At 43.7% G+C, this 24,719-nt stretch overlaps 2 protein-coding genes across 9 annotated transcripts in view; one reads left to right on the plus strand and one right to left on the minus strand.

Annotated features, from left to right (window-relative positions):
• Nucleotides 1–5,231: 5,231 nt before the first annotated feature.
• RNF6 (ring finger protein 6) lies at nt 5,232–14,320 on the minus strand. 4 transcript variants are annotated; one of them, XR_008730945.1, is made up of 5 exons: nt 10,676–10,885; nt 10,013–10,120; nt 8,681–8,799; nt 5,394–5,568; nt 5,232–5,276 (listed from the first exon to the last, which is right to left on the minus strand). XR_008730945.1 is itself a non-coding variant. In XM_055702365.1 (4 exons), the coding sequence occupies exons 1-4, from the start codon at nt 10,866–10,868 to the stop codon at nt 5,518–5,520; spliced, it is 471 nt and encodes a 156-aa protein (XP_055558340.1). In that variant the 5' UTR covers nt 10,869–10,885; the 3' UTR covers nt 5,232–5,517. The 4 variants fall into 4 exon arrangements, 3 of the variants coding, with proteins under 3 accessions (XP_055558340.1, XP_055558339.1, XP_014141579.2); XM_055702365.1 differs by having other exon boundaries at nt 5,232–5,568; XM_055702364.1 differs by lacking the exons at nt 5,232–5,276; nt 5,394–5,568 and adding an exon at nt 13,971–14,320 and having other exon boundaries at nt 5,941–8,799.
• A 7,624-nt stretch (nt 14,321–21,944) lies between these two features.
• The window catches only part of CDK8 (cyclin dependent kinase 8), an 83,789-nt gene continuing 81,014 nt past the window's right edge, over nt 21,945–24,719 (plus strand). Inside the window, exon 1 of one of the 5 annotated variants that reach the window (XM_055701971.1) lies at nt 21,945–22,358. In XM_055701971.1, coding sequence (XP_055557946.1) covers nt 22,231–22,358 — 128 coding nt within the window. In that variant the 5' untranslated portion in view covers nt 21,945–22,230. The remainder of the gene's footprint in view (nt 22,359–24,719) is intronic. The other 4 variants (XM_055701969.1, XM_055701968.1, XM_055701973.1 and 1 more) reach the window with 4 other exon arrangements.

The following is a 24,719-nucleotide window of genomic DNA, read 5'->3' on the forward strand; positions in this document are numbered from 1 at the left end:
ATTTCCATAGAAATAAATTAATTTTCTGAATGTCACCAATAGAAGTCATTGAACATGGCATGCACTTCTTCTGGAGACCAGGCTAGCTTGATGCCAGTGCCAACAGCTGTGCACCCTGGAGCAGGAGATGACCATTAGAAATGTCTATTGGAGATCAACCAAAGATGGCTTAGAGGCCATTTTCTCTAGTCTGAGGATATAATGCTGCTCGTCTTTAATATTTCTTTACTTTAACTTCCTTTCATGCCATACAATTACGCTTATGTAAGCTACATCCTATTAAATACCTAACAGAAGACAGTCAGATGGAGAAATAGATGCTTATTTAAAAAAAAAGCATCCTGGTTTTGGCTGGGATAGAAGTTAATTTTCTTTTCAATAGCTGGTACAATGCTGTGTTTTGGATTTATTACCAGAATAATGTTGATAACACTCTGATGTTTTTAATTGTTGCTAAGTAATGTTTACAATGACTCAAGGACTTCTCAGTTGCTGAGGTTCTGCCAGCGAGAAAGCTGAAGTGGCACAAGAAATTGGGAGGGAGCACAGCCAGCGCAGCTGACCCAAACTAGCCAGAGGGATATTCCATACCACGGGATATCGTGCTGAGTATATATACTGGGGGGAGTTGGCCAGAGCTGGCCGATTGCTCCTCAGAAACTGGCTGGGCATTGGTTAGCAGGTGGTGAGGAACTATATTGTGCATCACTTGTGGGTTTTTTCTTTTGTATTTTATTCCTCTCTCCCTCCATCTCCTTTTCATTGTACTTTTTGTTATTTTTTAATTAATTTATTTAAATTATTAATTTGTTCTTATCTCAGTCCACAAGTTTTACCTTTTTTCCTCCAAATTCTCCTCTCCATCCCACTGGCAGGAGGGAGGGAGTGAGCAGCTGCATAATGCCTAGTTGCTGTCTGAGGTTTAACTATGACAGTAAGATAGTTGAGAAGTAAAATTTGTAAGTACAAAGCAGATCCTTCTCTCATAAAAGTATAGAGAAAATGACCACGAACAATAAGCATCACAAAGTAACTCATGATTTAAAGACAAGAATTTAGAAGCATACAGTAAAAAGGACTCCAAGGCACGTAATAGAAGACAAGGTAAGATTCTCTAGCAGCTCTGTAATTGAACCTGACCCACCTGGTGCTCTGAGAGAGGCTGTATTTTCAGGGAGAAGCCGTATCAGCACTCAAAAGCCAACCTCAGGTGCCATAGGCAACCCTCATTCTCACACTACCCAGCCTCATCACACTCAACTTCACAACTGCAGTAACATTTTGCTTCCACACAGGTGTGCGAGTGCTCAGCTGCCTTCTCCCATACGCAATGCACCACTGCCATGAGTGCTGGTGTGGCTCTGTTTTAAGAGGTTCATCACCCTGACCTAAGAGCACCCTATTACCTTGACTGTAATTAACGGTAAGACTTCAAGTTTTTATATCCAGTAAATGTCATTAACTCTGTAAAAAGAGTCTTTTGTAAGATCTTCCCTGTATTTTCACAGTAAGATGAATCAACAGACTGCAAAACAACTCTGGCCACCCAGAGTTTCATAGAATTGGATGCAGCTTCCCTTTGACTGTGATGATAGACACAAAAGCTCCACACTTGCTCCGTGTAAGACTGCAACCTGACGCATAAACATTCTCAGTCCATGCTGAAAGGGGATTGTTGTCACTTTGGCTAGACAGACAGCTCTCCGTGCTGCCAACAACAATCTTCCACCTTCTACACCGCTGGGGGCTGGCACCCCCACACTGCCACAGCTCCCACTGCTCCTGCTGGCAAGCGCTGCTTCATTTTGAACTGGTAGCACTCAAGCTGTCTGCTTAGCAAATTGAACAGCTACTCTCACACACAGAGCTGTACCTCCCTTCCCCTGCTCTAATCACACTGACACTGGTACAGCGAGGACCTTGCACCATGGGTGAGTGGCACAGACGTCACCGCTTCAGCAGTGGGAACTATAAGGACCTGCTGGGGCCTGGCTACACCTCCACGCTGCTGCCGTGATCTTGCTGCTGCATAACCTGCACTTGCTGGAGGAAAGCCACCATAAAAATATCCACCTATATCATGTTTATGCCCCTGTGCAAACATGGAGCAGCAGAGACTTGAGCTGAACAGACTATGAATCCCAAAAGCTTCTTGTGGCTTCAGGTTCTGGCTCCTCCAGATCAAAGGAGACAGTGAAAAATAATACTCCAATTGCTCCATCTGGCCATTACACAGTTCTACAGTAGTTTAAGCGTTACTCTGAAAAGGGAGGAAAATGTGCTTAATGGGAGCTGCTAGAATAAGCTGAGAATTTCACTGGGAGAAAACTTCTAACTGGGAGCTGAAAGTCAACTAAATTAGATTAAAATGTCCACAAGAAAATGCAGATTATGCTGAAATTTCAAGAGGAGGAAAGAACACAGTGGATTATTGGATCATTTGCATCTTAGTCAGAAAGAAATGTGAAGATTTACAAGGTGGGGAAGAAGAAAGAACAGAACAAACCTGTCACATTCCAGAATTTCAATGCTAGGCTTTGGTATTTCTTTTTGTGGAAAAGGACTAAATAAAACTCAGCTACACATACTGAAAGCTCCAAACTCCAATAACACGTTTAAACCCGAAACTTTTAAAATCACATTTTGGATAGTACAGGAAATGTTGATCTTCACTCTAATAAACAAGTGGGATTCAAACACTTCTGTATTCAATCAATTTTCTGGACATCTGTAACTTTAATACATTTGTTTACAAAAGCTCTTTAAAAACAAACCTATCCTGTGCCACTTTACTTACTCAAAACTTGGCTGATACCGCAAAAATGAAGCTAATAGCTGAGTGATGTCAATGTTACTCATACACACTTTAATGTCTGACCTCAGGTTATTCCAGCAATAGCACACTGCAACAAAAGCTGCATCTTGGAATCAGAGAATCATCTAGGTTGGAAAAGACATTTAAGACCATCAAGTCCAACCATTAAGCCAGCACTGCCAGGTCCACCACTAAACCATGTCCCCAAGCAGCACAACTACACATCTTTTAAACATCTCCAGAGATGGCAATTCCACAGTCTCCCTGGGCAGCCTTTCCAGCACTTCACCACCCTTTCTGTGAAGGAATTTTTCCTAAAATCGAATCTAAACCTCCCCTGGTGCAACTTGAGGCCATTTCCTCTCATTTTATTGTTTGTCACTTGGGAGAAGAGACCAACATCTTTGTCTTGACAACAAGCATGATGCACAAATACACTTTGATGCCCTTCTAATTTTATAAATAAAGCCGAGTAGACAAAGTGTCTTATCATTGTGCTAATTTACGTATCAGAGATTTTCTTTTAATATGTAGTAAACATTATAAAGCTGTCCTGTGAAGGAGGATACAGGCAAAGGCTATTGCACCTTTACACAAAATACATGAAAAATAAATAAGCAAGTATTACTCCTCTCCTCAGTCCTTTTACAAGCAAAAGAAAGGCTAAAATAAGTTATTAGCTCACCTAATCAAATGGAATTCAGGGATAACTAAAGGAATTTAGTAATTAACACAAGCTTCATCCTCTCAGTGCTTTACTTAGATTTCAGGTTTTTACAGATATCAGCTTAAGGACAATTACCATATTTATTTTCTGGAATTCTTCATATATTTACCTTTAGTTCCCTTTGACTAAAAACTAACCAAAACAATAAAACAACCCTCACAAATTTGCTGATGAAATAGCTAGAAATAAATGGTTAAACTTTTGATTTTGAAGACATTACGACTGAAATATCTGTGCTATGTAACATACTCATAAACAGAGAAAAATAAGTAACAAGTGATAAAATCTGCAAATGGTACAGAATTATCAGGGAATTAAAAGCTAAGACAAATCACAGGAAACATGGTGCCCAGGAAAGGGCAAAGAAAATTTGACTCGCACAATGTACAAAATAATCCAAAAGAAAAAAAGGGTACAATAGTACACCAAAAAAAAAGCAGGCAATAATCCATTTTGAATTAGCAATTAACATTCAGGACTGTGATTGTGAAATATTTTTTTATAACTTGCTAAGATATCGGCTCAGAGTTGAGCAGCAATCAAAAGTAAATCCAGAATATTAGGAATTATTTGGAAGATCTCAGTGGGAGGAGAAAAGTTCTATTACCATATAATGCCTAGTGCATCCACACCTTGGATACTGCATGAGCACCAGTCCTCCCATTTCAAAAGTGCAACGAGAACAGTTACATAAGAGTAGCTTCTATACAAAAGACATTGAAGAGGACTCCTCAGTTATTTGAAGAAAAAAAAAAAAAAAAAAGAAAATTAGCTAAGTCAATATCAAAGTGAATGGAAAGATGTTATTTATGGTGTCACTGCTTCTTGTAGTACAAGAATTAGGGATCGCAAGATACTAAAAAGCAAGGACAGAACAAGCACTTTCAAAAAAGACAAACTGTGTAGCTGCAATGGGCAGCTGCAGAGATCAAGAACACAGATGGGTTTGAGAAGTGATAGGAAATGGATCGAGAAAAAAAAAGCTCTTAAAATACAGACGTGACTGCTGGAACATGAAACCCCCAAGTCATGGACAAGGTAAAGTAGCATTTGTGTGTGTGTGTGTCTGTAGAACTGAAGGAATGTCACTGGAATGCAGGTAAAAGAAGCCAACACCAAACCGAACCACTGAGACTTCATTGGTCCTATCAACACGATTTGCTGGGAAAGCTGAGGAACAAACAACGTGCCCCCTCCAGTGGAGGGGAAATACTTGACAATTCACATGCAGCAGGACAGGAATATAGTATGGGAGACTTCATGTTTGCTATTCAATAGCTTATGATTTCTACACAAAGAAATCTCACTGTACTTTTGGATATTCCCCACAGCAGTTCAGTTACAAGTACCCTGGTCATGCAGGATCTTGTCTTGAACCACGTATGAAATTGTGCTCTCACGGTTACACAGCAAAACCCCACCTCAATGAAAGAAGGCACAGGGAATCTCCCTTTACCTCTAGTCCATTAGTGTACCAGTTGCACAAGATTCCAACCAGTTCATTAAAAAACGCAGTACAAATAATAATAATAATAAATAATTCCCTATAATAAGGATTTAAGTTAAAATTGACCTTGAAAGAACCTACCAGCAAGGCAACGGCGAGCCACAGGCAGGTTTCTACAGATGTGGCACTTGGGTCAGGCAGCTTTCAAATATAAAGGAAAACCATAAGGAGACAAGGAAGTGGCAGAAGGCACCCATGTATTCAGTAGATAATGTCAACATCAGGAGCTAACAGAAGTAATAGAAAAAATAGTGTAAAAAATTAGCTAGCTCAAATAATCACATTTGAAGCTCCTCACTCTTTAATCACATCAGCAGAGTTCTTAATCATATCCTTAAACTCACGTAAATCTCATAAGAGAATCCCTTAGAACTAATTTTCAGAATAAAAAGAAGCACTTTGTGAATCTTTTGACAAGTTTTTCACTTGCAAAACTGAAGTAGACATCCAATAGCTTAACACAGGATTTTAATAGCTTCTCTTCAAGGTTGTCACGAGCAGATACTTTAACTGAAGGACCTGAAAGAGAAGTGCATTTGCAAGGGTCATCTGTAGGCAGATAAAGTCAGTTGGACTCCTTACTTGACTTAAAGTATTCTTCCTACTACTCAGAATACAGAAACATTTCTGCATTGCACAATTCTGCCCTTCTCTAAGGACTGAGAGGCACAGTGCTCAGAAGATAAGCTTGGTAACATTCAGCTTGCTTACAGAAACCCCAAGAGTCCTTTGCCGTGCTTTTTTATCTACCGTAACAGCTAACACCCATTGCGGAAACACAAATACGCAGCTGGGGAAAACAAAGTGAAAACTGAGAGACCAAACATCAAGAATGATAAATCTTACATACCTACAGAACATGGCTCAACAGTAATTCACACAAAGCCTCAATTATTTACTTCACAACTTTATTTCTTTGTAAGTTATTGGTATAAAGTTTAATATCTAATTATACAGTAAACTGGGGACTTTAAGGGAAGCTTGTTTTGTCTTTTTAGTGTCTTTTGCCATTTGGTCCTCAGACTTAAGAGGACTAATATTTTATGTGTACCTTAAATTTCTGTACAAAAAACATTTCAAGCCTTTGTTTTGTTTTTCTGAGTAGGATGCACAAATCATGCATATTGTAGACAATACAATGGTCAAGGAAGTATTTCCCTCTTTAAACTAAGGCAGTTAAAAACCCATGAGCATCAACTGAGTAATTTGGAAGAGTGAAAAGGCTTCCTCAGTACTCTACTCTTTGAGCAAATATCATGTTCAGTAAGACACACCCTCTTGGAATTATCATTGATTTGATTGCTGTCTGCATTGAAAAAGACAGATTGTCAAAGACAGCATTTAATTATGTACATTTTATAATGTCACTAACCCATCCACTTTTGAATACGAACTCATCAGCATTAAGCATTGTGTAAAACCACATGCAAAAATAGCCATAAAATTTTTTAAATAGAACCAAATTGGCAAGTTTTGGAAAGGATATTTCAATGTTAAAAAAAATATAGTCTATTCAAATGAGCACTTCAAGTAACTTAAATATATTTAGCAAACATGTCCAGCAAGAAACTCTCTGTAAAAGAAATTGTTCTTAGAACAAAAAGCTAATGAATGGCTATTTAGACACTAATTTTTCAACACAGTGGTGGGTCTGTGTGAAACAATTCGTAATCTAAATAAAGTGAGTCCATTACACTGTAAAAAAACCCATACACTAAGCAGGCCTGATTAACTATTGCATTTCTGTATTTACAAAAGTGCTTGGCATAACAAAATTACCTAAAAAAATATAAACTTTACCGATATCATTTGGTTCTATGTGTACTCCTAGATCTGCACTTGAAGAAAAATAGTATTTACATTGTTATTTAGACAAGTTTCCTGTTATTTTTAAAGAAATTTAACAAAACTCCCCACACAAATGGACCCCTATGTAAGTCAATTCATTTCATCTGGCTCATCATAAATAGAGCAGAAGCAAATCCTTGAGTACTGAGCAATATAATTAATTCTAGCCATTGTCTGTGGCATTAGAGCCCAATACAGGCTGCCGACAAATTGGGCAAGTGGAGTTTTCAGAAAGCCAGCGATCAATACAATGAATATGAAACTCATGCATACAAGGTAACTGCCTTAGCTTATTCCCTGTTACATACTCATTAATGCAAACACTGCATGTTTTACTTATTTCATTTTCAGTGTGAATATCCCCATAGTTTCGGGTAGAAAGATTGTCAATCTGCTCTTTGGTTAAACCTCTTAAATGATCATCATCATCATCTTCATTCAGCAAGAAGAAGTGGGCAAGTCGAAGTATGGGCAGTGTTCCATTTTCCACTAGGTTGTTCGCATCTTGAGACTGCCTGTTATCTTGGTTTTCATTATTGCGCCCGTAGCGTTGAATATCATTGCTCTGTCCATTTGTTTCCCTGTTGCCTTCCACTGCATGCCTGTTTCTAGATGAAACTGCACTTGGATCACTGCTACGGTTTGCTGAACTTGAGTTATTCTGCTCTGACTGTACATCCGGTAAGTGATGACCACCTCTTGGCACTTCTGAGTTAGATTCAGTTTCCATTAAAGAACTCAGTTCTCCAAAGCCTGTCATAATTTGTCTAAGGATTGATCGAAGAGCTGCTGATGAAGGTTCACCAAGCCCAGTTTCTGAAATCCGACGAAGAGGTATCCGTATAGTGCTAACATAGGTTCGAATACCCGCACGCTCCGACCGCGATATTGTACGCCGAAATCCTCCACTGTCACTTTCAAAGGTAACTATGTTTTCTGCCATTCCTACTCTAGAACGAGTTCTACTGGCAATACTGTCCCGATCTCTGTTTTCTCCAGGACGAATTCTTCTCACCTGAAGATCTAATGTAATTGTTGGATGCCTTCTAACAGCAGCTACTGGCCTACTAGATTCCTCCTCTTCCAAAGTTATACCCAAGGATGGGGCTACACTGGAAAGTAGAGGAGTCTGAGTGTTACCTCTTGCTTGTTCTTCAGCAGACTGTGGAGAAGGTTGAGCTGTTTGTCTTCTATTTCTACTGCTTTGCTGTGTGTTTCTGTCCTGCCTCTGCCCATGTTCCTCAGAACGAACAGTATCACTTTGCCTTTGCAGTGGAGAGCGGCTTCGACTACTTAAAGTAGACCTCAGCCGCAGAATTTCTAGTCTTTGGTTTGCACTCATCCGAACATTAGTTCTAGCTCTACCTCTCATGACTCCCGTAGAAGTACCTCTTTCTGGCATTCCTCTTTGTTCACTGCTAGCTGCAGAATTATTATGTGTAGCATTTGTTTGCGAAAGGCCTCTCAACTCCCTCGTTCTACTCCTAAGCCTCCATGAGACTGGATGAGAGGCTGCTTCAGGGAATTGTGCCACAGAACTTCTCAGAGACCTGGTCCTTGCAGTGCTTGAGGCCTCACTGTTGGCAGCTCTTGCAGTCCTGCTCCTCGTTCGTGGGGTTGCTGGACTGACAGCTCTTGAACGTCTTCTTTCTAAATACATTCTGCTACTACTATCTATACCCACATACTCGTCACCAGTAGTTTCAAAACTGTTATGCTCATGATTTATATTGATTTCAAGACTAAATCGAAACTCCCCGCTGTTTGGATTTGTCCGACTCACAGCTCTCCAGGTTTGGTTCCCACTCTGTCCACTGCGAGTGGCATTTCCTGTGCGACGGAACGTGTTCAGCCATTCAAGCAAGGAGTCACCATTTGAGTTTTCTCCAAGGACATCAGAATCTGAGAGAAACAAAGAATTGCAAACATTCAAACAACTGCATGCTCAGCATACTACGGTGCACTCCAAATCCTCTAGGCTTGCTGGGCCCTGACTTCAGAAATGACAGAGTAGCAGGATAGCTACATCGCTACGGTAACATAATTTTGCTGAAAATATGCTGTATGTAAAAAAGTCAGCATAACTCATCAGTTGAGCCTAGAATTCTTGTCTCACCAGCAGATACACAAAGAAACTGGTATGTTCAGATGGCCTCTTCTGAGAAAGTGTTCAGATTTGGGCAGTCCAAAGTTAAGTTGTATTTGTCCAACATGTGTCCCTCACTTAAGCTATCAATTTGAAGGTATCCTAGTGAACTAGTTTTGATAAAACAAAGAAAAGTACAATAGATTCATTTTACTTCTGAAAACATTTTAAAAAATTGTTTTCTATTAGCAGTGGGATAAATGAAGCATGGTTTTGACAGATTTGCTCCTTTTGTGCAACTAGTACTCTTCCTACTACAATATCCACAGCTCTGTACCCAAATGTCCTCCCACTACGAGCTCAAGAACAGATACAGTTGTGGTTAGTGCTGTGTATAAAGCAAGCCAAAGGTCATGATCACAGTGAAGGCTTCCCTTAAAGGGATCAGATTAAGCTTTCCCTACTCCATCATCTCCCTCTATCATGAAACATGCAAGAACTTTGGTGTCTTCATTTCTGAGTTGCCTATTCCTCTCCTAAATCTGACTAGAACTGGCCAAACTATTAAGCTAATATTGCTGGAGAACTGAAGACAGTCAGTGCACATAATACAAGCCTCACTCCATTAAAACAAACAGAAATAAAACAACAAAACTAACAGAACAGTGGAGACAATAACTGTTTCCTACTAACTCCTTCTCTGTTCCAGCTTCTCTAATATACAATAAAACCTTTTAAGAATTACAAGAATGAAAATTATTTTTGTGCCATTAAGTTAACTAGCAAAAGGAAACCAGGAAAAGAGAAGAAAGTAATCTGTGGTTGACATTCATCAGTTTTCATGAAGTATTTCAAGTTTGTTTTCATATCATTAGGAAATCTCTTACTTTTAAAACAATCCACAGAAGCACAATGAAAAAACAAGACTTGAAATGGCTGGTACCGAAATCCATCAGCATTTATCTTAAATATCTGTACAGGACAGTATTTATGCATCACATACTATATACACAAATGAAGAACGTTTACCTCCAACAGTTCTACCTTCACGTTCTCTGTTATTCAGATCACTCTGTGATGCCAGGCACTCCTTAGCCCCTTCCAAGCGCTGCTGCAACTCTTCTGCTGTTATTTCCCCTGAAATAATTTACATTTTGATAATGCTGTTAGATAAGACATTATTATTATTGGCTCAATACAGCCATGCAGAAATAACAATATTTTCTATCTTGAATTAAAATCTTCCGAAATAAGGTAAAATTAATGAAACCAAAAAAGAAAATGGCACTACTGTGAGATTTTAACAGGTACACAGATAACAGAGGAAGTAGGTACTAGGGTGGAAGAAAAGATGCAGAATGTGCGTCAAGAGCACACCAACTTCCAATAACAATTCAGAGGCCTCCAAAATTGCCATACCAACAGATATACTTTAATGTCAGATATTGTTTGGATATTTCCCATACATGATGATGTTGCATTTGAAAGAGTAACATTTTTATTTCAGCTTTAGTATCTATTTAAGTTAATTTTTACTGAAGATCATTAATTTTTAATGGAAATGGAGAGGTTTTTGCTTTCTACAAAGCCATAGAAGTCAGGCTACTTGAGCCATACAACCACATGTGGTGTCTGAAAGCAGCAGTGTTACCTCACATTACATCTTTTCTACTGAAGGTATCCACATCTTACCAGGAGTGCCAAGCAGGTTTCGGTCTCTCATTAACCTGTAATCTTCTTCATTGAGCTCGTTAATGAACTGGTAATAGGCCTCCTCCCTACTGAGGCGCTCCAGCTGTCGTTGTCTCTCATCTTCACCATGACTACGTTCTTGTGAAGAAGTCTGCTCATTGCCATTTCCTGCACGGTGCCTGGAGTGATCCATGATAATGCCAGGCTGTCCTGAACAAAATCAGTAGGTTAGACCTCACAGACATTCCAGTAAGAACTTACCTTATCTGCAGTAAAAAGTTCCCAGCATTTCCACGAAATAGTTTATCAACAGCTAAAGATTATTAAGGTAAACCAAGCTCCATGTTATTTGCCAAGTCGTGTAGTTTATTATGCAAGTGTTTTGCTTCTAGCTTGTTGAAAAATAGCTGTAAGTTCCCTGTGCTTACTGAAAGGACATATCAGTCGGTACAGAAACTTTAAAATAAAAAAGCAATGCTAATTTATTTTTTATTTTTTTTTTAGCAAAATAACGCATTCTAGAAAGTTGAAGTATTAAACCTATTTCTGTTCTCTCAAGTAAAACACAACAGCAGCGTGGAGTATTTTAAAAGCTAAAATGCCATTGAAAACATTGTGCTGTAGTTACTGGACTGTAATTAGCCAGTATAGACTTCTGACAACCACAACTACTGCTTTAGAGAAGACTATCTTCCACTTAAAACAATTACTGATAAGCAGGTAAGACTATAAAAGTATCTCTGTCGGTACTACCCCTCACACAGCACAAAGCCTACAGATTCTTTTTTGGTGGAACTAAGTTTTTTCGACATTCTTACATCACTTGTATATTTTCCTTGCACTCTCTAATCCAAGGATTAGCTATCAGGGGGGATACCCATCTAGAGTAAACTGGTATAAAAGAGAAAGGGCTATACTTTACCCACAGTTCTCCAACACTTTCAAAATATTCAACCTGTAGGATTAGACTATCAGAAGGCATGGCTAACCTTCCATCATCAGCATTCTCAGCACACTCCTGATCGGTAATTCATCTTCACAGGAAAGGTGATGAGACAACCAACAGACAAAACTAAGTAACTGTCAGATATACATTAAATAAAGAGCAGATCTTTATCAATGCTGCCAACAGATATAAAGAATCAGAAAATGTATTTTCCAACAGCAGAAGCTGGCATACATTTAATCTACCTTTCTTACGTTCTCTGTGGGATCCACTCTGATGCATCCTTGGTGTCCTCATTTTTCACCCCACATGCTACTTCTCCTCCCTGGTAACTGAACTTCTATTCCTAATCAATCTTTCTACTCATCTGTCTCCTGTGTCAAATACTGCATTTTGATGTATTTAACAGTTCCTTCCAAACTCTTTAACTCACTTAAAAGAAATCAAAGATGAGTCTCTCCCCTTCAAGACATTTTCTATTCCCATAATATTTGTGGGGGGTTTACATTTACTGTTGCCCTCCTGGCTCAGCCTCACAAGCTGTAGGCAACTGCTGACTTCCATTTCCCAAAAGGGTTATGTTCAAATCAGGCCATTTCTCATGTCACATTTCTAAACACAAGTTTCTCAGCCAGCTCTTTTTGTCTTGCTACCCTGGTTTCCTCAAAGCAAATGCTATTCCAACCCTCCACGCCCCCAACAACACAGTTGGCACTATTATTACCCTGATGACGCCCATCACTTGACTATTATCATGAAAATGCATACTGTACTGAACATTAAAGACCCTCTGTCCTATATGACTTACAACTTGACACAGGTAAAGCAGGGAGGGGAAAGAGGTCAGATAATTTAGTTTCACCTAAGGTTGCTATTTAGATGAAAGTCTTAAAACAGCTAGTGTGTTACTGTTTGCCTGACAATGACCATAGTAAGTTAACAGATTTTCCATTTTCCAATCACTACATTGCTTCACAGGAAGAAAAAAAAATAAATTAAAAATAACCCCCCCACACACAAATTCTTAAGATGAAAAGTCCATTACATGCAGCCCCCCTCAATCTAAATTTAAACTGTTGATCAAGAAAGGTTCTTTACTTTTCATTTCTCATCCATAGAAAATCTGGTAATCTTTTCTTCAGATTTTGTGGGTGGTAGAAAAAAATTACTGTTTTGTTGACAACTGTATGGTAGGACGATTAGTCACACTCCTTAAATGATTCACTCAGAAACAGTGAGAAGTGTGAAGCGTTCGGTTGTCCCATCTGTTTAACATAACTGCACAGATGACAACTACTAACCACATTTATCAAACGCCACCCAAACTATGTACTTTGGCACTTAAAATGCTTCAGAGTAGTGAGAAAGTTGGAGGGTATTAACTGCATCAAAATTAAGTACTCGAGCACATAAAATATTTCAAAGTATTGAAAAGTTTAAGGGCACTAACTGCTACGATGTAACAAGTTGAAATCCAGTTATGAGTCAGGATTATTCCCACTTTTCTTTGAAACAGGGGCCAAATGCCAACCGTTTGTCTACGTTTTCTAGAGCTCCCAACCTAAGACTAACTCCTTCAGTTCTTAATTTGTAGTTATTCTGGCCCGTTCTTGAAGATTTAAATTCATTTTTATCTAAGCAACATACACCTTACGCTTTTAGGTTTTGGCCTCTTTCCATGAATTACTACCCCCAATTCAATTAGGTACACATCTTCTGAAAGACTACCACCTGATCACAAGCAAGACGACTACGGAGTTTAGATGAGGAAGCCTCGCTGAACGACAGGGCTATTTAGCATTTCTGTCACATTGCAGCCTCCAGGCAAGATGATCTCACTTAAGTTAAAAAAAAAAAATAATTATCAAAAACCCCCAAACCCAGAAATTCCCCCAGAGCCTAAGTAAGGAGAGGAGGGGGCAGGAAAGCCGGACAAAAGGAAAAATCAGAGGTAATTAAAAAACAGGCCGCAGGACACCCAGGAGGTGCAAGGCCAGGGCCTGGGGCCGCCCGCCTCCCCCAGGCCGGCGGCAGGGCCTGCAGATCCCAGCGCCACGCCGGCTCCCGCCCTCCGGCCACCCCAAGGGCGGCCACGGGCCGGGGCCCACAACCCGGGACCGGCAGCGGCGGGGGACCCCGGCGGGAGCGGCAACCCGCCGGCCCGGACACCCCAGACAGCGCCTGTTGCCAGACGCCTGGGGGAAGGGAGGCTGAGGGGAGTGACTGACACGGCTCCCGCCCAATTACCTGGCCAGCTGGCGGCTACCAACCAATCGCGACACAGCAGGGCAGCACACGCCCTCCCATTTCTCTCCTCCCCAGACTCCCCGGTAGGGCCCCGCCACTAACCGCCACAGGTCGGATCGACTCCCTCCAGCGCTGCCCACACCCCCGTCTCCCCCGCCCGCCGGGGAGCGGCATCACCCGCTGCGACAAACCGGCGAGGCGTCCATGCAGCCGTCTGGCCCAGGGCCGGTCTGGCGAGAGCGCGGCCGGCGAGACCCCAGAGCCCGTCCCTGCCTGCCGTCCGCGGCGCCGACCAGGGCGGGCCGGATCGGCCCCGCTCCGCGCTCCCCTTCCCTCCCGGCGGCAGGAGCGACGGCCGCCTACGCCAGAAGGAAACCGAGCCCTGGGTGTGCGAGCGGCGCACTCCAGCCCCCGTTGCGGTCCGCCCGCACGTTCCCAGCGCGCGAGGGCGGCCCCCGCCGCAAGCCCCGCCCCCTCCCGCGCATGCGTGCCGCTGCGGCGCGGGCGGACGGGGCTGGATGGGCGTGCGGGCTGGGCGCCGCCTCTCCAGGTCCCCGGCCCGGTCCCTGGCCCTGTTCCCGGCCCTGTGGCCGTTGCCGGACCCGGTCCGCGGGCCTCAGCCCTTTCCCAGCATGCGCAGCCCTCCGGCCGCACGCTGCCCCAACAAGGAAGGCCGGCGTCGCTCGCGGCCCTGCGCCGAGACCCGCCGCCTGCGGCCCAGGTGTCCGGGGCGGCTGCGGGCGGCCGAACGCGACCGCCGTGAGGGGAGCGGGAGGCACCCGCTCTCCCCGGCCCCGTCTCCCCTCACCCGGGCGGGTCCTGCGCGCCGGAGCCGGCCCCCCGGCTGGTGGGTGCCGCGGGTGCTCTCTCGCCACGAGTTCTCACTAAATTGTTGGGATCTTGTGTGTGTCTGGTTTGCGTAACTTGCCATTCTCCGCGGCGCTGCTGCATCCCTTGAAAGGCGTTAGCGAACCCTCAAACCTCGCCCTGGTGGGTGTCAGCCTTAAAGGTCGGTAACACAGGATTTCACAGTACATCGCTTTTCAAGTGGGGTATAGTTAAAAAAACCTTAAACTCCGCTGCAGACAGACACTGCATAGATAACAGAAACGTTAACACGGGAGCTTAGCGCTTAGCACTTGGAGAAGGGACAGGTAGCTCAACAGGAATGTAAATAAAGAGCCTTCTGACAAGGACATGCTAACTGCTAAAAGAAAACAAGCTAGGGTAAAATAACTGTGGTAGTAATAGATCAGCGACTTCCTACTCAAATGGCCCCCACCCCAAAGAAGGTGGATCCCCCTGCCCGGGAATCATGCTGATCCAGATTAAAACCAGCACAGTGGGCATGTATTAGCTTGGCATGTTTAGAGTGGACGATAAGGAAGAACTAATCATTAGCTAGCAGATGTTTTAAGAGAACAGAAACTAAATAACAAAGACTGCTAATGTATGCAAAGATAAACAAGAACTGCAGGTAATTGCCCAAGGAGATGAAAAGTACTTCTTGAAGATGCACCAGAGGGAGGAGATTCTGAATGTTCAGAAACCTTACATATATGCATGACGTATAATAAATATGGGACTGCTTGTTGAAACGGTGTGCAAGTTAGGAGGAGCGACCCCCTTTGCACCCAGTGCCGCAATAAACATACCTGCTTTGTAACTCCTCGAGTTTGATTCTGCACGTCAACTGTCAGCACAACCCTAACATCGGTACCGTCATAATATCAATGACCATGGTTATATCTTACTGAATCAGCATAAGACTGCAGCTTCAGTTACTCGAGTATTTGGCACTTTATAATAAATTATGTAAGGACTAAGATTATAATAACTTTCCCCCCCCTTGTTCTTTCTCCTTAGGCCCACATTTTTAAATGGGACATTTTTCCATGAGTTGCTGCTTCTCCTTCCTTCCTTTCTATTTATCTTTTCTTCTGCAGGAATCTCCCTTCACCCTCTCAGTTTCCTACAGTAAGCCATTAATTGCTCAGTGCTGTCACAGAAACTTGTGTTTCAAGCTGTGATTTTAGACATTTGGATTTTCAGAGCCTTAGAATTCACACAAGATGTAAAACCTTTTAGAAATTCCACGTGTTAAATGCTGGTACACTGACAGAATCCACAAACTTTTTTCTTCTGTGTTGCTTCTGCGGATTGTTTCAACACATGTCTGGAGTTGGCAGACTGTGACAGGGAGCACATTTCACATCTCACATAAACTATTTGAATCAGTAAAATTAGAGGATTTCATGAGAAGGATGCTTTAATTATGTAGAAGCACTTCACCCCTAGAATATCCAAATTGCTTATACTTCTGTTCAAGCTTGCTTGCAGATATAAATGAAGTTTGGGTATTTTTTGTGCCACTGGTCTCAATGCGAAGGCGAACCTCACTAATGGATGAGGCGTTCAGAAAGGCTCAGGGCCAGTAGCCAGAAGATACCTCTACTCCCCACTTCAAATACACACCCCAGGATTTCTTCATTCTAGCTGAGAAAAAGGGTTTACACCTGTTTTGTTGAGGTTTTGTGTTAGTTTATGTTCCTTTTGTGCCAGTATATTGTTTCCATGAGACAAATTAGATGATTGGAGCATATTCTTAGCACTGAGGCCAGACCAGGGATGACAACTTCCAGCTCGCAGTACTCAAAAAATGGAACCCATGTTGCTATTCATGTTCCTTACCACAGTATGAATAATTAGTATTGTATTAGGATTTTCTTTGCCTGGAGCAACTAAAATAGGTCCTTTCTTAAGATCAATTTTACTTTCATAATAAAAGTCAGAGTATATAAAGTAGTGCCTGGATCCCTCGAATAGTTTCTTCCCATAATTTTTTGTCCTGTTTTTGAATCTCTTCCTCTCATAGTCTGTTTCTAGTAATCATTATTCCACAATCAAACACAGTATCTTCTTTAGTATCAAGCCCACATACAAGCTGCTCACCCGGAAAAGGGTATGTTTTAGATAACAACCCCCCTATTTTTGTACTGAAACCTTATACTGAATTAGTTTCCACTGACCGGTCCTCCAATGCAGAATTTTGTGTTCATGCCCTGTTCATACTGATGTTTCCCAGCAGTACATTATAACTAAGTATAGAATTTGTTGATGTTACACTGTTTTGTTAATACAAAATAACAAAAGCAGATCTTTCCTGGAATACTACTACTACACTGTAGCAAAGCTTTCCATAGTAGACGACTATCTTTGGAGTTAAAATAAAAACAGCCTATGGAGGGCAGCAAACTTCAGGCAATTACTGAGTTTTGCACTAGAAAATCTGGAAATCTGGTTTTGTCTCGTCAACCCTTTAAATTCCTTAGAAAGTAACTTCGTTCTATTATAATTTATTACTTGATAAAAGCAAGGCAGAACTTCATAATCATTTTTTTTTAACTGGGTCTTAGCACATGCAGATGACAGCAAAGTGGTATCATTAAGCTGATGTGTTTCAGAGGAACCTGGATAGGCTGGAGGAATGGGCCATCAGGAACCTCACAAATTCAACAAGGACAAATGCTAAGTGGCAGCACAGACAATGGATTACCGGGAAGTGATTGGGAAGTGATTCTTTCCCGTTGAGTGGCTCTTGTTTGCCTGCATGTGGAATATGATGCCTAATTTGGGGGTCTCCAGTAGAACAATCCTGATATGGAAAACTGATAAACTGGAGTGAGTTCAGGGAGTTCATCATCAAGATGGTCATGGGCTGAAGTACTTGCTGTGCGAGAGGGGCTGTGGGCATCAGGGCTGCTTCAGCAGGGAAAAGGGGCAGCCTGCCCATACTGACATGGAGGTTACTGAAAAGACAGAGACAAGATTTTTAGCAATTAGAAGGACAAAAAGTTTCACCCTGGGGACAGTCAGGTCAAGGGACGCTGTGAAATCTCCCTCCATAGAGGTTTTCAAGACCTGTGTGGAAAAAGCCACAAGCAACCTGAAGATAACAGTAGCCCTGCTTTGAGCAGGATATTAAGCTAGATGACATCCAGAGGCCCCTTCCAACCTGAGTATTTCTATGATTCTGTTTACTGAAATAATATAAAATAATAAAATAATATTCACTATCAGGGTTTATTTCTCCTCAGGTCTGGCTTTTTTCAATAACAAAAAAATAACCAGGAGTTCATAGGCTGAATTCTCAAGGCCTGTCAAGACTCTTGAGAAATGATTCTCCGGCTTCTTCAGGAGCATAAAACAATAAGGCTGATAGTTACTGTAGGTGGCCCTGAGTCTGGCAAACAGATGTTTCACTGAATGCAAGCACGGCTCTCCTGTACAGCACCTGGATCCAAAGAACTGATTTTGGTTTGTTAATAATTTCCACTCCTGCCAGAATCTAGGATGCCGTGTTACATAAGTGCATCACGAGTCTGATCAACTTTGTAGCAGTTAATCAACTTTATAGTAAAGTACAATTAAGGGCAAAATAATAAAAACAGAAACCAAAACCCCAAAACCCACCACATTGCTTTACATACAAAACTATTTGTAGAACCAGCACTTTATGTACCTGCTTTAAGTAAACTGCATTTTTAAATGCTGCCAGCTGACTCACTCATCTGCACATTAACAATGGCAACGTGTCTGGAAAAGACTCCAACTGTGCAAGTACAATAGTTTGATTTTCTTTACATACAGAAAAGAAAAAAAAAACCCCACTGTATTCTCTTGGCTTCAGCTTTTCCTGGTCTAAGCAAAAGTGGAATATGTATAGCAGGACTGGCCTTTTTTGCACTCAATACCAAGCTGGGAACACCTTAGTTACACTTATAAAGTGTGGCCCTTTAGGGAGATGGAAAACTTTTAGCAGGTAGCCACTCTTGCATGAAAAGTTCTCTGAAAAGCAAAAGTATGTTCCAATTTGGCAAATTAGCAAGTGCAGCAAGTGGACATTCTAAAGGCATTCAGCGTTGCAGGTGATCCAGCTATAAAATACCAAGATGATAATTGAAAAAAACTGAAAAGATACACTTTTCTGTGTTTTTTTTCTCTGTGTATGAAGACTGCAAAACACAGTAGCTTGTTGTACATTCCCCAGCTGTAAGCTTTGCTTCACAAACTCTGATTCTAGCACCGACACCATGACCATTAGCATGCAAACACAAACATGGCAGCTTTGCTTTCGGTACTGCTGCTCCAGCTCAGCTACAGAACTTGCTTTATCTGGTGCCATATCTCAACAGGCACTGTCTGCTTATTAGCACAATCCAGCTGGTTCCCAGACAACCCAGGGCTTTCACCTGAAATACAATTCCGTGCATTCAGAGATGTTTAATGATGTGAACCTTCCCTGATTACTTTCCTCTCGGGACACGGCTTGCTTTGATAACTGTCTCCAACCCTCTGCACATTATCGGTGCTAACATGGTAACAGTTGCTCTTCTATGAAGAACTTGGATTTTCTTCACAGGTGTGGCGATTTCAAACAAGAAATGTCAAACGTGTGTGTGCACAGGAAACATTAGAAAGCACATAAACTTGGAACAGAAGGACATGATAGAGCAAGCCACAGGAAAAAAGAGAAAGAGGAAAGCTCCAAAGAGCCAAATTCAGTAGGACATGTTAAGCATATATTTTTAATTGATTTCTGAGACAGCATGAAAGGAGGGAATACAAAACAAGCAGTAAGAGATAAGAAATCCTACCAATTAAAAAGGCCACTGTGGGAATCTGAGAGTCAACAACAATAGATCATGGCATGGTCATGTCTTTCTTTTTAAGTATGAACCCAGATATTAAACCTTTCCTTGAAATTATATTACACTGTATCAGATTTCTAAAATAAAGCACAAAAATTAGTAAGCTTCCATGAGACAGAATCACAATTTGACCTTGAAATGTCAATATTAATTTCTCATCATTAAAAGATTCAGGTGTGCTTTCTGTTTCAAAGATCTTATGACTTGGGGACCATCCATCTGAATTCATAAAACTGAATGTTGCCCACAGTACAAGTGCCTGAAGTGAAAACATAGTGAAGCAGCAACAAATTTACAGCTACACTTATCTGGAAGACATATAATCTAAATGTTACGAAAAACTAATGAAAGAAGCATTTGCAGAAAAGCAGACTTGTATAGATTCTTGCAAAAGGACCAAAATCTGAAAGAGAAATTATTTCTATTGTGGTTTGGACTTCTCAGGAGTTTGTCAAAGTATGGAATTCTTTCCAAACAGGTTATGTAAACATGTAAGCATAGTACAGGTCCTCAGAAAGCAAATCTGGGTTCTGTATTCTTGTTTTCCTTTGTGCTCTCTTTTCTTTCTAAGCAGACATTGTTCTTCCTGCACACTGTACAGTGTTTTAGGTCAGGACAGACTAAACTCACCCATTAATTACCATGCAAGAACTGGATCTGTCTGAAGGAGTCTGGATATTTGTTGCCTCCATAGAAGTGATCAGTGATGCAAAGAAGAGTACCAAGTTAGAGAGCAGCGGTTATTTCTACTTCACCCCTCCTTGCTGACAGGACTGAGGGTTGTTGGCTCGCAGGAGATGGTGAATGTGGTGGCTTTGGCCATGCAAGCTTGATTCCTGCCATCCCTGGAAGCCTCCAAAACCAGATCTCCCTGAAGGCAGAGCTGCATTGCTCTGCTCTGGGCTAAGGTGTCTTAATTTTATGAGGTGAATGGCATCTTCCAGATGGCTTGATCTTTATGGGCTGCGGGGCTGCCCAGAGCTGTTTTGGGTTGATCGGTGTAGTGAGGTGCTGGGCAATATTCTTGTGTAATTTAGTTGAGTTGCTGGGCAAACAAAATTTAGTTTTGCTGCTTCTCTCAGTTGCATGTATTTTTTTTAACCCCTACCTAATTGCTTTATCTGAGACACATAATATCCCTAACAACTACATAGCAACACATCGGAGGTCCAACAGTGGCCATCTGACATCAGTCCGATTGAGTGATGTCATCTCATGAGGCTGGCACACCTCTAACCCCAATTTTCAGGAGTCAACCTTAATGTGTAAATGAAAATGGAGATTTGTAAATTAAAATGGAAATTATTTCAGACGGTTTCAGAGAATGTGGTTTCTTCTTTCAGGACCAGGTCCCCCACATTTTCTACATTATTTTGTCTCCAAGTTAGGGATTTGAGTGCCCACTTACTTACCCACACTGCATTCTTGAAATGAAACGTGAAGCATATGTGCATGATTACTAAAAATGCCAAAAGCTGGGCTGTAATTAGAAAGATTGCTATAGATTTAGTTTAGTTACAAGCTCTCTGTTCTATAAAATGACTACCTGGCTTTATGTTGGGTTGCTAACTATGGCTCTGTCAGCCAAAGAGAGGAACTGGAATGTGCTCAGGTAGTTACTGGTCACATGCCAGGGCCTTGCTAAACCTAACAGCTTTTGCATGAAATACTAGGTGCCATGATCCCAATTTGGTCCTGCAGCCACGCAGAGAAAGTTCATTAGCATCTGCCTGTTTCTAGCCCAAAGTTGTGGAATCGTCTTAATTACAACCATGGTAACAGGCCGTCTGGCATGTTGAGCAGGCGGGGACCAATTGCGTCTGCCTGTGCCAACCTGGTGTAAGCTGAAGACCTTAATATTCACAGTAAGCGACCCCCGTAACGACGACAGCCGCAGCTAGTGGTGACTCCCGACACTGGGCCCTGCGCCCCAGCTCTAGCCGCCCGGCCTGGGGTGCTGGCCCGAGGCAGCCCACGGGTGGGGACCACGTGCTGCAGCTGGTGCTGGCAGACTGCTCCAGAGAATAACCACACACACACACACACACACATGACCTTTGTTAGTCCCACTATCCGAGGCCCTAGTCCCTACCACGGTACCCAGCGCCGCCGCGGCCTCCGCCGCACGCCCCCAGTGGCTGCAGCTCCCGGCATGCAGCGCGCCGCCCAGACTGCAGCTCCCGGCATGCAGCGCAGGCGCGCTCCCGCCCCATCCGCACTACATCTCCCAGCGTACAGCGGGAGCCGCAGGGTATGCCGGGACGGGCAGGGGCGGGGCTCCGGCGCCGGTCGTAGCCCGCCGCCTTCCACGTGGTGCGCTGCCCGCCGCACCCGGGGTCGGGGAGGTGCCCGTGGTTTGCGACGTTTCTTTGCGGCAGCGCGGCCGCCGTATTCCGCCCGGGAGACCGGCTGTTGTGCCGCTAGCTGACGGGGCGGGAAGCGGGCAGCCGGAGGACGGGGCTTGGGAGGGAAGGGAGCAGCCCCGCCGCCTCCCGCCCGCCCCTGGATGGTCCGCGGGGCGGCTCGGGGGTCTCCTGCTGCTGCTGCTGCTGCTGCCGCCCGGTCGCGGCGGGGCGGGGCGCGGCGGGGTGCGCGGCGGTCGGGGGCGGCTCGGCGCGGCGCGGCTCGGGGCGGCGCGGCGGGTGCTGAAGATGGACTATGACTTCAAGGTGAAGCTGACCGGGGAGCGCGAGCGGGTGGAGGACCTTTTCGAGTACGAGGGCTGCAAGGTGGGCAGGGGCACCTACGGGCATGTCTACAAAGCCAAACGGAAGGACGGGTGAGTGAGGCGTGGGGCTGCCCCGGCCCCAGCCGCGGTCTTTCCGCGCTGCCCCACATCCCCCGTTTCCCCGCGCCGCCCCCCCCAGCCCTCCGCCAGCAGCCCCACGGGCCTGCGTGTCCCCCGGCCCCCCGCGCCGGTGCTCCCCCCGGCCCGGCCGTGCTTGCTGCCGGTGCCCGCCCCCCCCCCCCCCATCCCCTTCGGCCTGGCCGTGCTTGCTGCCGGTGCGCCCCCCCCCCCATCCCCTTCGGCCCGGCCGTGCTTGCTGCCGGTGCCCCCCCCCCCCCGCCCCCCAGGCCAAGCCCCGTCGTGTGTCTCCCGGGCTGTGCCCGGCTCCCCGGCGGTCGCTCCGAGCGCTCCCGTCCCCCTCAGCGTAACGCTGGGGCCCGCTTCGTGTGGGTTTTGGGGGAAAAATGGTAGTTGGGGACGACGCTTTGCGGAGTTTCATTGTGAGTAAACGAGTAGTCACTTCCAGCCTGACTCTGGGCTCCGAGAGCGAGGTTTCATTCTTAGCTTTTTTTTTGTCTTTTCTAATGCTTTTTTGTCTGACTTATTACTTGTAGTCACCATTTTGGGTGGTTTTGGTGGCTGCTTCAGGAGCCCAAGCCTGCTGGTCCTTCTGGGGCTTTAGAACGCTTCGTAAGATCTTTTATGCGCAGCCGATTCTCGGTGCAGACCCGAGTACGTGGATTTCTTTGCATAAATATTTTAAAGAAAGATCTAGCAAACTGTCATTTAGGTTTCCCTCATCCGTGACATGGCATCACTCGCTGAACAGCAGAACAATGGGAAGTAGGGAGCAGAAGACGCAGGAGAGGCACGGCTTGTTCTTGTAACAGGTCCTAAATTTTACAGTACATCCCTTCCTTCTGTTACGGTCTCATCAGGGTGGTGCTCTGCGTGCTGTCATTTAAAGAAGGTGTATGTTAAAAGTCTGAGCATTATTTTTACATTTGATAAATAAAATAAAAAAAACTTTTAAAGCAGGCTGTGGTCAGTCATGGCTGGAATGCGACCCGGTTCTGTTTACATAAGCTTTAATTCTAGAAATGCTTTAGCCATTACCTGCAGAATGGTTGTAATGGGAGTGGTTGCACCTTGGCTTGTCTTAAAGGTGCTGCTATTAATTGCAGCACAGTTACTTCAGTGTGAATTTTTTTTTTTGCTGATATGAGTCAGCTAACTACTTTTCTGCTCAAATTTTACATTTTGAGCTTTCAGACTGTTCATAGGAGGAATCTTATCTTACTGTAACAGATGGAGTCTGAAATCATGGGCTAAATGAACTCAGTGGATGTTTTGTGCTCATTTGTGGGCATTCTACATGCGCTTTATGGACATTTTACTGGGGTGGTCTGTGGACTAAGGGACTGATACTTGTGTATCATTTGAAAAGATGGGAAGGGTGGTGGTGGTGAACGAGGTTGTATTGTATAGTGTGGTACTTGAGCGTGATGTAAACGGTATGGAATAAAGGATGGAGCGTGTGCTAGTTTTGGCCAGGACAGAGTTAATTTTCTTCATACCAGTTAGTCTGGGGCTGTGTTTTAGGTTTGTGCTGAAGATGGTGTTGATAATACAGAGATATGTTAGCTACTGCTGAGCAGTGCTTATGCAGTGCCGAGGCCTTTTCTGCCTCTTGCCCCACCCCCCTAATGAGTGGGCTGGGGGTGCACAAGAAGCTGGGAGGGGGACACAGCTGGGATGGCGGAACCCAGCTGACCAAAGGGATATTCCGTACCCTGTGACATCATGCTCAGCATGTAAAGCTGAGGGAAGAAGCAGCAAAGGGGGGAACTTCGTCGTTAGGTTGTTCTGCCTTCCCAAGTAGCCATTAGGCGTGCTGGAGCCCGGCTTTCCTGGGGATGGCTGAACACCTGCCTGCCCATGGGCAGTGGGGAATGGATTCCTTGTTTTGCTTTGCTTGCGTGTGCGGCTTCTGCTTTACCTATTGAACTGTCTTTATCTCAGCCCGTGAGTTTTCTTAACTTTCATTCCACCGATTCTCTCCCCCATCCCATGGAGGGGAAGTGAGCAAGCGGCTGTGCAGTGTTAGTTGCCAGCTGGGCTTAAACCATGATAGAGGGGAAGGGGAATAAACTGTTGTGTGGTAAGCTATTGCTTCAAGCCACCTTACATGCAGATACTGACTTTGCTAGCACAGCTAGCTCTGGTTTCAGCATTGATAAGGAGACCTGTAATACGAAGAATAGATTGAGGTACTGGAAGATATGACTACATTTCTAATGTTCGTGTCAGGCTTTTTGCAGCTGTTCAGCAGGTTGGACCGCAGCAGTGTGTAGGGAATTCAGGATGTGATACTGCTGAAGCACATCGTCAAACACATTTTTGGTGAAATTG

Source organism: Falco cherrug, chromosome 2 (genome assembly GCF_023634085.1).
Source record: "Falco cherrug isolate bFalChe1 chromosome 2, bFalChe1.pri, whole genome shotgun sequence".
Lineage (NCBI taxonomy): Eukaryota > Metazoa > Chordata > Aves > Falconiformes > Falconidae > Falco > Falco cherrug.